The sequence below is a fragment of the Nyctereutes procyonoides genome, unplaced genomic scaffold, assembly GCF_905146905.1.
Source record: "Nyctereutes procyonoides isolate TBG_1078 unplaced genomic scaffold, NYPRO_anot_genome, whole genome shotgun sequence".
NCBI lineage: Eukaryota > Metazoa > Chordata > Mammalia > Carnivora > Canidae > Nyctereutes > Nyctereutes procyonoides.
In genome coordinates this window covers 5,128,922-5,142,624 of record NW_026575029.1, presented here as the reverse complement: position 1 = coordinate 5,142,624, position 13,703 = coordinate 5,128,922, and the positions used below count along the sequence as shown (strand labels likewise).

The window sequence follows — 13,703 nt, the reverse complement described above, 5'->3', positions numbered from 1 at the left end:
TTAGTACTAAATTTTTATTGGTGTAAATACAAGTTCCACATGATACTTAGTGATTTTATTTGTTTGCTTGTTTACCCCCCAGCATCCCAAGAGATGGATGAGTTTTGCTGGCCCCAGGTCACAGAGGGTAGCCTTAAGTTACTGAAGGGAAGCTCTAGTTCTAGATTATCTAAGGCTTGTGGCTTAAACTCAGCCCCCTACGGGTAGTTCTACAAGAACCTTGCTGTCCACCCTCCCACCTTCCAAAGAATTCAACCCTCGAAATAGCACCGAATTGCTCTAGAACTCTTAACCATTTAGAGCCTGCTGTTGGTCTCCTTCCTCCTTTTTCTTTCTTTCTTTCTTTCTTTCTTTCTTTCTTTCTTTCTTTCTTTCTTTCTTTCTTTCTTTCTTCTTTCTCTTTCTTTTCTTCTTTCCTTTTCTTCTTTCTTTCCTTTCTTTTCTTCTCTTTTCATCTCTTTTCTTCTCTTTCCTGCCTGGTAAGATCATAGCCCCAACAAAGATTTCATATCCTTGCCACCTGCGGCTACGAAACAACAGCATTTAAAAAGAAATGATTTTGAACGTCGCATCGTTAGTAATTCATTTAAAAGCGCAAAAAAAGCAAAATAAAATCTAATGCTGAGAAAGAAAAAAAAATCAGGTTTATTTTTGTTTGTAACCAGCCGAGCATTTTTGGAAACCCACATGTGGGGTATGCATGAGCGTTTGGAAAAAAACCAAAAAACCCGGCAGCAGCACGGCGTGGTCGGGGCTCGCAGCACGGGCGCCGCGCGTCTGTAACTCGGCGTGACCTCGGCGCCCCGGGCCCGCGCTCGGCCGGCGCCCCTGCGCCCCCGCGCCCCGCGCCCCGCCCGCGCCGCGCGCCCTGCTGTCCCCTAGCGATTCTGCAGAGCCGCGCGGGCTAGAGGACCTGCGTGCAGGTTAGCGGGCGGCTAGTGAGTGACTCACTCGGGGCAGCGGGGGACGGAGAGGACGAGCGGCCGCGTGCACCGGGGAGCCGCCGTGGCGCCCCGCCCGCTCCTCCTCTCGCCGCTCGGGGCGTCGGCGCAGGTGGGCCAGACGGGGCGCCGCAGGGCTCCCTGCCCCCGCCGGGGGGTCCCCGCGCGCCCTGCGAGGGGGAGGGGCCACCCCGAACGGGGGTGAATACCGGAGCGCGGGCTCCAGGCTGGGGCGCCGGCCGAGGCCCCCGCGCCGCCGCGGCGTGTTGCCCCGGGAGAGAGAGAGAGAAGCGGCCAGGAGCGGTGCTCGGACTCCAGGCGGCGCGGCGAGGAGCCCGGGACTGGGCGGGCCCGGCATCGTGGGCAGCCATGGCTCCCGACGCGCCCCGGCCAGTGAGTGGGAGCCTGCGCGTGTAGGGGGCACTTGCGTGTCGGCGCGCGCGCGCACTCACACTCACACGCGCGCACACCACCCTGAGCCTCGGGAGCGGGGACGCCCGGAGCCCGGCGGCCGCAGCTGCCGCCCGCAGAGCCCCCCCGGAGCCCCCCGGAGCCCCCCGGAGCCCCCGGAGCCCGTGCGCACGCGGCCCGCGCCCGCGATGAAGGCTGCCTCCCAGGGACTGCGGGGGGCGCAGAGCCAGCCCGCGCCGGGGACTGCGGGCCGCGCGGCCGGCGGGCCCTGGGGGACACGACGCGGACGCCGTCAAGCCCACGCCTCGCCCTGAGCCGCGGGCCGCCCGGGTGCGGAGGGGCGCCCGGCCCCGGGTCAGCCCCGGAGGCCTCGGCTCCCTCGTTTGTTTGGGTCTTTTGTGCCGCGGCTCACAGTCGGCTAAGCACTCCTGCGCTGAATCGGGCCATTGTCTGCGCTCCCATTGCCTTCACGCTGCAAGTCTCGGCGCCCCCACCCCGCCCGCCCGCCCCCTCCCCGCCCCCTCCCGGCCCGGGAGCCTCCTAACGTGCCTTTCCCCCCCCAGGAATCTGGAAGCTATAAGCCGGGCGGATTGCAAATGAAGTGTAATGCATTGTGGGACGTGTGTAAAATCGGAGCCTTCGCCGTGGGGGGGTGTGGGGGCGTGGGGAGGGCCGGACCCGCCGCTGGCGGTGTAGACGCCGACGAGGAGGGGCTGGGGAAAATGCGCGCAGAGTCCGCCCGGGTCGTGCCCGCCGTGGACGGATGAAGCAGCAGCGCGCTGCGCCCCGGCGCTGAGGCCCCCAGGACCGGGGCGGCAGGTCGCGCTCCCCCACCATGAAGAAGACCCGGAGCACAACCTTGCGGCGAGCCTGGCCTAGCTCGGATTTCTCGGACCGGGCCTCGGACCGCATGAGGTCCCGCAGCGAGAAGGACTACCGCCTGCACAAGCGCTTCCCCGCGGCCTTCGCGCCCCAGGCTTCGCGGGGCTACATGACATCAGGTGGGTGCCCGCGTCTCTAACCCCGGGCCGGGGCCGCCGCCGCTGCCGGGGCGCTTAGGGGGCAGGGCGGCCGGGGATGGATGCGGTAAGTTATGGGGAAAGCAGGAAAAAATTAGCTCGCATCCACCATTTTGTACCTCCGCGGGATCCTCAGCAGGCCCTCTCAATATGGGGTTTGCGAGCTATTAGGTAGGTAAAATAAGGGAGGGGGGCGAGCCGGGCGTTTGGGCCGCAGGAGGCAGATGACTGCAAGCGCCGTGCGAGGCCGCCGCCTTGAGCTTTGGGCAGGAGCCTGCGTCCGGGGCTGCCTGCAGTACCCGAGCTGGCCGGCTCCTGCATTGTGGCCAGTCGTCCTGGTGGGCATGGAAACGCCCCCCCGCCACCCCCCACCTTTCTGCAAAGGGGACAGGTTCCATGCACCGTTCTGGATGGTCTGAGGCAGGGAAGAGCTGCACGGACCTCGCAGGCTCGTCGGATCCGCTCGCAGAGAGCTCTGCTGGAGCTCATTGAATGCATTCTGTGGGGTTATGGTGTGTATGCGGATCCAACGCTCACATGATCCGGTGTGGGGTTTAACATATGTTGCTTCGAATCAGGTTGTATGGAAAGAATGGAGGCTGTGTATGCATGTCAGGCAGGAAGGACGAACAAAAACGGTAAATGGAAACTGGAGGCTTTCATCCCCGTGAAACGCAGGGCTGCTAAAAAAGCATTTCGGAAGGAGCCAGTTCCCTTGGGCAGCACAGCGGGATGGCTTCGGTTGTGACTCAGGAACCCAGGGGATAACATACTGGAGGAAATGCCCAGGGAGGAAAAGCCTGGAACTCTTCCCTCGTTCTCTCCTTCCTTAGCACTCAGTGATGTGTAAGACATGCGTTTTTGTGAGGTTTTTCATTTTGAAAGAATTGATTTTTCGACTGAACACACTGCGATGCAAGAGCTGAGATTACACTGGAAACCACATACTAGTCTACATCATCCCCAGCCCTGTCTTAACTGGTGAGATTGCTTGAAGCTTGCGGTTGGTGCTCACAGTGTAGCTCTACTATCTTTCCCCTAAAACAGCAAGTTGTTGTGTTGTTTTTTTTTTTTTTCCTTTTAAGCTGGGGCCAGTATCTCATGCTTTAAAAATGTCCTGTGACCACATTTCCCTAAATGTAAAACCTAAATAAAATAACCATCCTTTTTATTGCAAAATCTGCCCACAGAAGGATGTTGTACTATTTTGGCAATAAGGCTCCCTTGATTTTCTCTTTCACGAAAAGCCAGATTCGCAAAGTGACAAGTGCAGTTTATACGTTAGTAACGTCAGTCAGTCGCGGCTACGGTTGCTACATTCTTCAGACTTATGATAGTAGATTTTAAGACACACTTAAATGGAAATCTAACCTCAAAACACATATGTACATAAACGCATGTCTGCGCTGAGTGTTTAGATAATCCCCAGGTTTCAAATGGTTTGAATGTCTTCATTCCACACTGAATGGTTCCCCTCTTTTTTATGCCTCTTCAAGAACCAGTACTGACACCAGGTGTGAAGCTGTAGGAGGGCAGGTGGCCATAATTTCTTCAACAAACCTGTGAGATTCAGGCATAGTGATCTCAGGCATAGGTCTCATGGAGCCTGTTTTTATCTGTCTCTGGCATAGGTTCGTTATGATCACATTTTCATTATTTGCTAAAGCAACCTCTTCTCTGCTACACTGCCAGTTCTGCAAGGTGTTTTTGAGGGCTCGGGGAAGAGACTGATAATTTTATTTGGTTCTCTTTTCTTATTTCATTGCTTGACCTGCAAACGGCCAGCTGTTCTTACAGTGTTATTGAGAGATGAGCTCTTTCGGGTTGATGGTTTGCTATGCAGGTTTAATGTTCGGCACCTACCTAGAAGAGAAACCTCAGAGGCGGGGGGAAAGAGAGCTGTGTCATTCATTCAGCATTTTCTGGAGTGTCCCCTGAGAGCAAAGTGCCTTGCTAGATTCTCATGGGGCTGAAGGGTTGGCTATGATGTGGTTTGCCCAGGGACGGTGGGCTATTATTTATTCATCATTTTAAATGCTAGCTAAAACATGTAATAAAAGGTATTGGTGTTAATGGAAGGAGATAGTAAATATTAAGACAGACGCCTACCATGGACACTGTGAGAATAGATGGAATCGCTCATGTGCATCTTTTGTGTGTGTGTGTGTGGGTGTGGGTGTGAGGGGGTATCTTATCAATTTCCTTTTCAAATAGGCTCTTTTCCAAATATGAGCCTTGATAGGAATAGATGGTGTATTGAAACATGCAGAGATCATTTACAGGAAGTTCTCTTCCTCTTAAGAAATGTAAAGGAAATCCACTTGTATCAAGTTAGTGACTCTGGATACAAACAGAGCCTTTGTCACATAGAATGGAATAGAAAATGAAGCTGCTGAGAAACACATGAGTCTTTTCATATTTCTTCTTTCTGTTTGTCCAGTCTTTTGATATAATAACTACTGGTATTATCATAATTCGCTTTCAGTGAAAAGGTTTTTTCTCATACTGAGTTCAAAGGACAAGATAAGTTACTGAGTTATTTAAAACAAGGAACTCTAACTTCAGTTGAGACTCTTTTTTAGAAATCCACCCCCCCACAACAACTATTTGTAAAAAATATGGGGTGAACATCACGTTAAAGAAAAAAAAAAAACTTAAAAAAAAGGTTTGGGGAAGGGGAGAGGAAGAGAGAGATATCCTTGGAAATTTTAAGAGCTGTTGTTTTGGCCCGGCATACCTGTCACACAGTAGATACTTGAAGTTGAACTCTGTTTATTAAAGCAGAATTGTAGGCATTCCATAATAGCTTTCTAATGAGACAGCACCATTTCAAACAGCCTTCTCTCCACTAATAAGTAATTACCAGTTTGAAATGTGATTTATAGCAATAGGCTTGACATTTAGCCTGGGCTTTTTCATATAGCTTCAGGATAAACTACACTTAAACTCAAGAGGCTCGAAAAAGCGCATATAAAACTTAAAAGAGATCCTGTGGAAACACAGTTCAATAGAGAATTCTGAAACTTTCACTCTTGAAAACCAGGTCTTTTATGACAGTGTAAGCTCCCAATTCATGCTACCAAATCTAAAATAACCCTAAGAATTCACAGGCCTTCTCCTGGCAACCAGCAAGTTCACAGGCCATGAGATGAGTTCATTGTTCATCTTGAATATTAATTTCCCAATGGTAGTTTCTGGGCAAGAAAAGGGGGAAAATCTTGTCTTTTGTTCAAATCAGGATGAATAACTCCATGTGCATGCATTATCTGAAGAAGAAAAGAGGTGAGATCAAATGGATGTGGGATCATTCTCTGGATTTTCTAAAACTGGAAATTATGATATCAATTAACTAGAGATAAAAGTAAATCCTCCCCCTTCCCCAAAGAGGAAAATATCTGTGTAATTCCTAGTGCTTTACATATGAAAACATGCTCACGTACCTCCATGAAATAATTTTCAAGGCGCCAAAGCTTTTGTTGGTGAAGCTGTTAGGGCCCTGTCAACTGTGTGACCTGTGACCTCGTCACACAAATGATGCTACTCACTATGTTTTCTTCACTCTCTTCTTCCCCAGCCCTGGAGATGTGTGCTTCTGGGTGTTGCATGTGTAATGCCACCACGTTTGGGGGCCTTCTGTTGATCAGAATCAGAAACTAGTATTTCCACTAGAAAGGTTCTACAGAGCATGTTCTTAATGTGAGACACCCCCAAAGTCATGGCGCTTTAAGTCTGGTACTTGTCATAATAAAGAACAAGAGAGTAGACAGTTTTATTTTTTAATTTAATTTTTTAGAGATTTTATTTATTTATTCATGAGAGACACACACAGAGAGAGGCAGAGATGTAGGCAGAGGGAGACGCAGGCTCCCTGTGGGGAGCCTGATGTGGGACTTGATCCCAGGACTCCGGGATCACAACCTGCACTGAAGGCAGACGCTCCACAAACGAGCCGAGCCCCCCAGGCGTCCCAAAAGAGTAGACAGTTTTAATACAATGGCTTTAAAGGATTGGAGAAGATAAGTCAAAAGCCCCAAATTGACATCTTTTAAAGAAATGTAAAGCAATTTTTCTCTGCCCACCTAACTAATACCATCAGTGGGGAAGAATGACCAGCACACTGCCTGGATGGGTTTATTAGTTTTCATTTTATAGAAATGAATTCTGGGGCACAGCTGATTGTGTGTCCCAGTTCCTTATGTTCTGTTATTTTAAGAGACGTGAGAGTTTTCTGGGAGTGGAGGATGGACACTCGGGGTTCTAATCTGGGCCTGCCACCAACCAGCTGTGTCCCTGGCAAGTAACATGACCTCCCTCCCGTCTGTGACGGGTCCTTCTGGTCCCCACTTCCATTACAGAATCGGGCCCTGCAGTGACTCTGTAATGAGCCATCCCAGGACTTCTGAGCACTTACACAGAAATCGTTAGAAATGACCTTTGCCCTTTCTACTTATTGGAGTCATGTGCTTCCCTGTACGTGGCGTATGTGGGAATAGTGCTCATTTTGCAATAGAATCCCTGTTTCCTGCCATCCCCAAGCATTGCATTAAGTATGTGCAGGGCTTATCCTGGCGCTCAGAGTAATGGGGGTGGTGGTGGTGGACGAGGCTATAATCATATGCAAGTTTCAATAAACAGCATCCTGTCGCCTCCTTTCCCGTCTTTGCAGAGATCCATTTTCAGCCAGCTACTCCAACTGTGTTTTAATTTGAAACTACCTGTGTTGACTCCTTTCATCAGGCAAGTAGAAGTGAGGAATATTACACTTGGTGGTGAATGACTTTATTCTTTATTTCCCAGGAGAGCATGAATGCGCTTACAAAAGGTCACCTCTCTTGGTATTTCAATATCTTTTACACTCTTGCGAACGTTTTTATTTGAAAAAAGGAATATGAGTATATTGTATAAAAGCCTTAGCATTTTTGCACGCCCAGAGCAATCCTGGCTTAAATTCCCTGTACCCCAGAGAGTTAGGGCAGTTCAGACAATAGCATGTTCTTTGGTACAACGACTGCTTATGCTGAGTGCAGTTATAACCAAGAAACAAAATCTGGTTAGATCCCCGCTGGTGGGATAATATGCTGACTTCTGAATTTAGGGCAGGCTTTGTGTAGATCAGTCATGGAGACTGTGTTGGAGGCTAATCCGTAAGGTGTACAGTAGAGGTTCTTGTAGTTGGTAAGAATGTAGGTGATAGTCAACCCTAAATTAATCGTAGCCACAGTAATACCAGAAAGAAATGACATGGGTAATTTTTTCAGTAGATAGTAAACTTTTCCTTAAGTAGCTAATCCCTAGACTATTTTTATGTGACATTGGAATGTACAACCAACCAGTTGGTCAGAAAATCCAGTTTCTACCACCTAAGTATTTCTAAAATCTGCTCTTCCTTCTTCATCTGTGTTGTTTAAATCTTCTTCTGATCTATTATAGTATCTTCCAATCCAGTTCATCCTCCCCGGGTCCCCAGGGGGTTTTTGTGTTACAGTTACATTAGTTCTCTTTGCACTGTTTCTCAGGCCTGTGGACAGAGTCCTTCCTAGACCAAGGCTCTTCATGGCATGACCTCCCCCACCTTTTCCACCTCTTCTTCCTGTGTGTTTGTCACCACACTGTGCTCCAGGCCTGGAGAAACTCTCTACCTTCAGCAATACCTGGTTGCCATTTCGTGACTTTCTTAATTTCTCTGGCACTGCTGAGAATATGCTCCCCTTCTTTGAAGGTCTGTTGGAATACCACGAAACCTTCCAGATCCTTTCTGGAGTAAATCACTCCTGTGACATTTGTTCTGTACTTGTGTCATAGCAACATGGTCACCTTATGCCAAACCACAAGTTCACATGTGGGTCTCCTGTATGAGCCTGGGAGTTCCTCACTGGCAGTCCATATTTTATTCACATCTCTACTTTGCCAGCAACCGCAGAGCTTGGCACATATCGGGTACTCAGTAAATGTTTATTGCATGAATGAATAAAATATGACTTCTGTTAAAAAATTGGATTAAGATAGGACCAGCTCTCAGTGAATCGACCATTAGAAAGCAGTAAATAATAGGATCTAATTGAGAGTCAAGTAAGGTGGTTGATATAGTTGGTGTAGATGGAACAATTGAGAATGGATATCAATTGAGAATGATATCAATTAGGACAGGTCGCCCAGGGGGAGGACTTCCTTGTGTCTTGAAGGACTGGGTAGGATTTGAGGAGACAGGGAAGGAGGCAGATGGGGGGGAAGGTTGTAGAAGCAGTATGAGCCAAGGATGAAAGGAGCATTTCAGGAGGGATGTCTGCGGGGGCTTGCCGGACAGATGGAAGAGGTGAAAGTCTTGAGTCCAGGAAACCAGTCAGGAGGTGGTTGAGGGGGCCCACGTGATCAAGCCATCAGATGATGAGTGGCCACCACAGAGCAATGCTTCCCAACCCTGCATGGCATTAGCATACTGCCCCCAAGATTTTAACTGTGTCGGGATACCACCCATATTATTTACTGAATATTTTTTTTCCTTAACCTGACCTACTATTTTATGGAAATGAATTGAAAAGAAAATTTTGTATTGTCTGTGAAATTACAGGTTTCATTTGAGAATTCTATTTTTCGAACCCCCATTAAAACAAATACATTACCCTTTCAGTTAAAATATTCAACTAAGTACCACCTCACATACCCGAGTGGTACTCATGCCACCTAGTAGAAAACCCTGTATCAGCCAAGACGAAGGGATGGGATCAGAGGGGAGAGGGGGAATCTTTGAGAACAAAGAACTGGCCCGTTCCTTGTAACTGGATTTAAGAGGTTTAAAAAGAGAAGAAGAAGAAGAAGAAAGGCAAACCAGGTTTGTGTTGTAAGAATGTGGTACATGACAGTGGACCAGGTGATGAGTTCCATTTTGGATGTTAATGGGCTGGTTAGACAGGCAAGTAACAGTAGAGGATGGAGATATAGTTTGGGGGTCATCCACTTAGCCGTGTTAGTTGAGAACATGAGACTAGCTTAGCTTTCTGTGCTGTATGTTCCATTTCTTAGAGGGGAGCAGATGACTGCCTTATTTTTGTTTCTGGCAGATGGAGGGTCAGTTGGATTCCTTTAGCTTTGAGTTCTACTTGGGTTTCTGAAAATGTGGGGAATCAGGGTTGGGATTGCCTGGAGATCATCTGCTCTCCTGTTCCTAAGTGTGAAGAGCTTTTTAACGCTAGGATCTGTGTTAGGAGTGTTAGCATCTCTTCAGAAGCCACTGTGTTGTTGATAAAAGGGATATATGTTTGATGTGTATAGTCAGGTGTGAAAAGGGTTAGAGCTCTGCACATAGCAGCCCAGAAGACTAGACCAGCTATGTAAATAATGTACATTTCAAACATCTGTCATATACCTATGCAGTTGAAAAATTATGGCTTAGGTAACTCATACACACGGCTAAAATCTCCATTTATCTTTTCCACTCAAATCCATGATGGCTCCTGCAGGCCAAGTTTTCTCTCTTTGAAGATGAAAGAGAGATATTTGGCAGATGCCTGTGGGCATTAGTGGTAGCAGGACTTATGCCTGGCCCTGTCCTTCTGATGGCCATGGTTTCAGAGGGAGGAACCATCTAGCTTTGCAATTAACACCCCCCACCTCACCCCTACTGTACATTCCTGTCTAGCTGATTCCCCTAAGAGAGCTAACAGGCCACATATTGCTTTTGGCATATCCAGCTTTTGCTTTGAAATCATTTATTCATCATTATGTGAAATGAAAGGCCCTTATAGCAATTGAGATACTGTGGATAGTTCTTCTTTTTTTTTTTTTTTTGGCTGCCCAGCATCTGCACCCCTCTTTCTGTGTCTGGGTAATTCCCCACTGTCATGGGTTGGATTACACACCCCCCACCCTCACCCCATGCTAAGAGCCATTCAGGTTCTAACCTCTGGTGCCTATGATTGGGACCTTCCTTAGAAATAGGTCAGACATAAGTCAGGTAAGAATGCCGGAGTAGAGCGGGCCCTAAATTCGGTAAGACTGGTGTTTTTGTAAGAAGAAGGAAAGAAAAGGTCATGTGACGACAAAGGCAGAGACGGGAATGACGTCAAGCCAGGCCAGGCCGGGGATTGCTAGTCACCACCATGGGGCAGGAGAAGGGCATGGGATGGGTTCTCCCTCAGAGCCTCCTGAGGGAAATGGTCCTGCTTCTGTCTTCTGGCCTCCAGAATCTTGAGAGAATACATTTCTCTTGTTTGAAGCCATCCAGTTTCCAGCACTGGGTTTTGGCAGCTGCTGGGGATTAATGCACCCGACATATGAATGTTGGTGGGAGGTGGAAACCTCATTTCTCCGTGTAGATGCCGAAGTTGCCATGGGATCGCTTTCCTGGCCTGCCTGGCATGGAGGGCACAGGTGCATGATCTGGGTTTCACCCCCTTACCTGCGCCCTTCCAGACTTGGGAGCTGGCGCTTGTCCACCGAGCAGTGGGGGCTGTGAGGCACAATCTGCTCACAGGGTGGCGCTGTTGTGCAAGACAGAGTTCTGGAAGGGGGGGAAGGGGAGTTGGGGGCAAGTGGCAAGCCCTGTGGCAGGGTTGGTAGCACTTGGGCTCCATAGTGGCTGCGGAGGAGTCCTCACTGGAGCAGCTCTGGCTGCAGAGTTCCGAGCCTGGATCTCCAACGCCCACCCCACCTTGACAAACCCCGAGTTACTCAAAATATTTCAGTAAATATTTCAGCCTGTCTTTTCTGAGAGGCTGTGTCACATGGCAATTAAGAGCAGAGATGCCAGCTTCATAATCTAGCCTTTCCAAGACTGGCTGGATAAATGTGGCTAAATGTCCTCTTTTTCTTTAGGGCCTCAGTTTCCTTGCCTGCAAAATGGGAATAATGATAATGGTATATCCCCATGAGGTGTGGGGTGAATTATGTGAATATACGGGAAGCACTGACAACCAGACTTGGCACATAGGAAGCATTGTATCAGTCCTTGTCATTAGCATCATGACAAAAGAGCCAGCATTGGTTTCTGTTCACCTAGTGAACCATTTGAATTTTCTTTTTTTTTTCCATTTGTATTTTCATGTTGATTGGTTTTAAGATTAAATACTCCTTTCAATTAAAATTATTATTATTTTTTTAGTAATTAAAATTATTTTAATTGAAAGGAATATTTGGACTTTTTTTTTTTTTTTTTTTGTCCCACATTTACTCACTGGTTATTTATAATGAAGACAATGACCGGTTGTTGATAAACTTAAAAAAAAAAAAAAAACTTTGAAAGAGTTTAGCCAGGGAGTAAACATGTCCCCAAGGCTGAACAGGAGGGATGTTCATAGTGTCGGATAGGATTTTCCACCTTTGTAATAGTGGCTCCAGTCACTTTACATAACAGTGTAGAGTATTGTGACTTCGGGCTTTGAAATCAGGGGGGTGTACATTGGCTTCCCGGCACCCACTTGCTAGCTGTATAGCCTTGGCAATTTATGTGATCACTCTATCCTCTGTTTATCTTCTGTAAAATAAGGGTAAAATAATATCTAACTGATAGTATCTGTTAAGTGAGGATAAAATGGTATCTAACTGTTGGTTGTTCTGTGCATTAAAGGTGCAAAATGCATACAAAATAATTAGCCTCGTGCCTGACACAAGATAAGAACTTAGGACATTTTTGCTATCATATTATTTTTGGAGGTCATAACTGCAAGGCTGACTCATTTCCAAATGTTTAACACCTAAGGGTGCAGAAGAAGGGACACGGCAGGTGACATGTAAAGTTAAAAAAAAAAACAGCTTTAAATCTGACTCTTATACTTGGTACTCATTTCATCAGAAACCAAACATTCCATTTCTTATTGATTTTGGTATATGATCTTCTAAGAAATCCGCAGAATTATTCCTTTACCTAAGTGGGCTCACTTGCCCTTGAATTTCCATCTTCGGAAGAACGGTAGAGAATTGTTGTGTGTTCAGAAGTCCTGTGGGATATTACATCTAAGAGAACTTGGCTTCACAAAAATCAGAGAGACAGTGCCCTGTATAATCAGACTCGGCTTAATCTGAGATACCTACGTTGGCTTTTCAGTTGATGGCAAAGGGAGGAAAAAAGCTTCTTCTGAGCGGAGGGTGGAGTTGTGTGCTTGCGTGTGGTTGTGCATGCAACAAAATCGACTCTCACAGGTTGTGCATGCAGCAAAATTGACTCTCGCAGGTTGTGTATGCAGCAGAATCGACTCTCACAGAGATGCAGTGTGAGAAAGGAGCAGTGTGTCTAAGGTACATCAGTCAAGGGCTGTTTTGAAAGTGAAGCCCAGGGGTTCTCTTCTCCAAACCAAGCCCATTTCACTCCATGGGTGAGCTTAGGGATGGTCCCATGGAATCTCAGGTCAGGAGTCTCCTTGAATCGTGTAGGAGGTAAAGGGGTGCTACAGTTTGGGGTCCACTAGTCAAATGTGTTAATATTTCAGCAGCTTTCCGAAGAGCAGATAGTTTGGCCAACTTGGCCTTTGAACTCAAGGCTTTGGGGTGGTAGCCTGAGCTGGGGAAGAAAGAGCCTCCCCCCTCCAGCTTTCAGAGCTGCCACCACCTCCACTTCACCCCCCCAGCCCCCCCACCCCGCCTTTTCAGGCAGACATGCAAGCCCCAGCCACTGGGATTTGGGAACTCTGAGCTTCCCACGTTTGCCTTGTTTACTCCCGAGTTTACATTTTACCTATTCGTTTTCAACCCTTTTCCTCCTCCCTCCTTCCTGAAAGTCCAGCAAAGGATACCTCATGAACCCAACCTAAAGGGTAATAAGGAGGACCTTGCTTTGTATGGCTGTGGCCAAGTCATTGAACTTCAGAAGCCTCCTCTAAATAGAACTCCAAAACGGGACAAAAGCATTGGCTTTTGTTGATTAAAGCATCATTTTTGGAGAATGTAGATCTTGTATTTGGAAAATGCAGATCTTGTTTTCCATGGGTTGTGCTCTACTCGATGTGGATAATTTAAACATGTGCCAATTTCAAAGAGGAGGTTTGGGATGCCCAAGACACAATAAGTGGCATACCGTCCTGATTCTAGGGACCAGGATGGAGGTTTCCATCATCACATGCAGCCAGAGGTGTGACAGTTTCTCTCCAGAGAGGCCCTGCGAGTGTGCTCAGGCTGGGCTTGATGCTGTGGGTTTGTGGTAGGTGTGTCTCATGGTAACACATCATTTGTGTATGTAGTGTGGCCCTGGAAGGTTTCTCTTCAGCTCGATGGTGGGAAGCCAGAGGTCAAAGGCCCTGGGATGTAAGCATGGGCTCCCTCCACGGATCTGAGAACAAGTTTCCAACAAGGTAACAGAGTTCCCCAGGTGGTCCTGAAATGTAGATATTAGGGGGGAGCCTTT

General features: G+C 47.8%; 1 protein-coding gene across 3 annotated transcripts in view; it reads left to right on the top strand.

The window, feature by feature from the left end:
* The window catches only part of STOX2 (storkhead box 2), a 163,085-nt gene that overhangs the window by 53,277 nt on the left and 96,105 nt on the right, over window positions 1-13,703 (top strand). The window contains exon 1 of one of the 3 annotated variants that reach the window (XM_055315699.1): window positions 2,047-2,353. The exons of the other annotated variants lie outside the window; for them this stretch is intronic. Coding sequence (XP_055171674.1) covers window positions 2,188-2,353 — 166 coding nt within the window. The 5' untranslated portion in view covers window positions 2,047-2,187. Of the gene's footprint in view, window positions 1-2,046; window positions 2,354-13,703 lie in introns of those variants that run through there. 3 annotated transcript variants of the gene reach the window in all.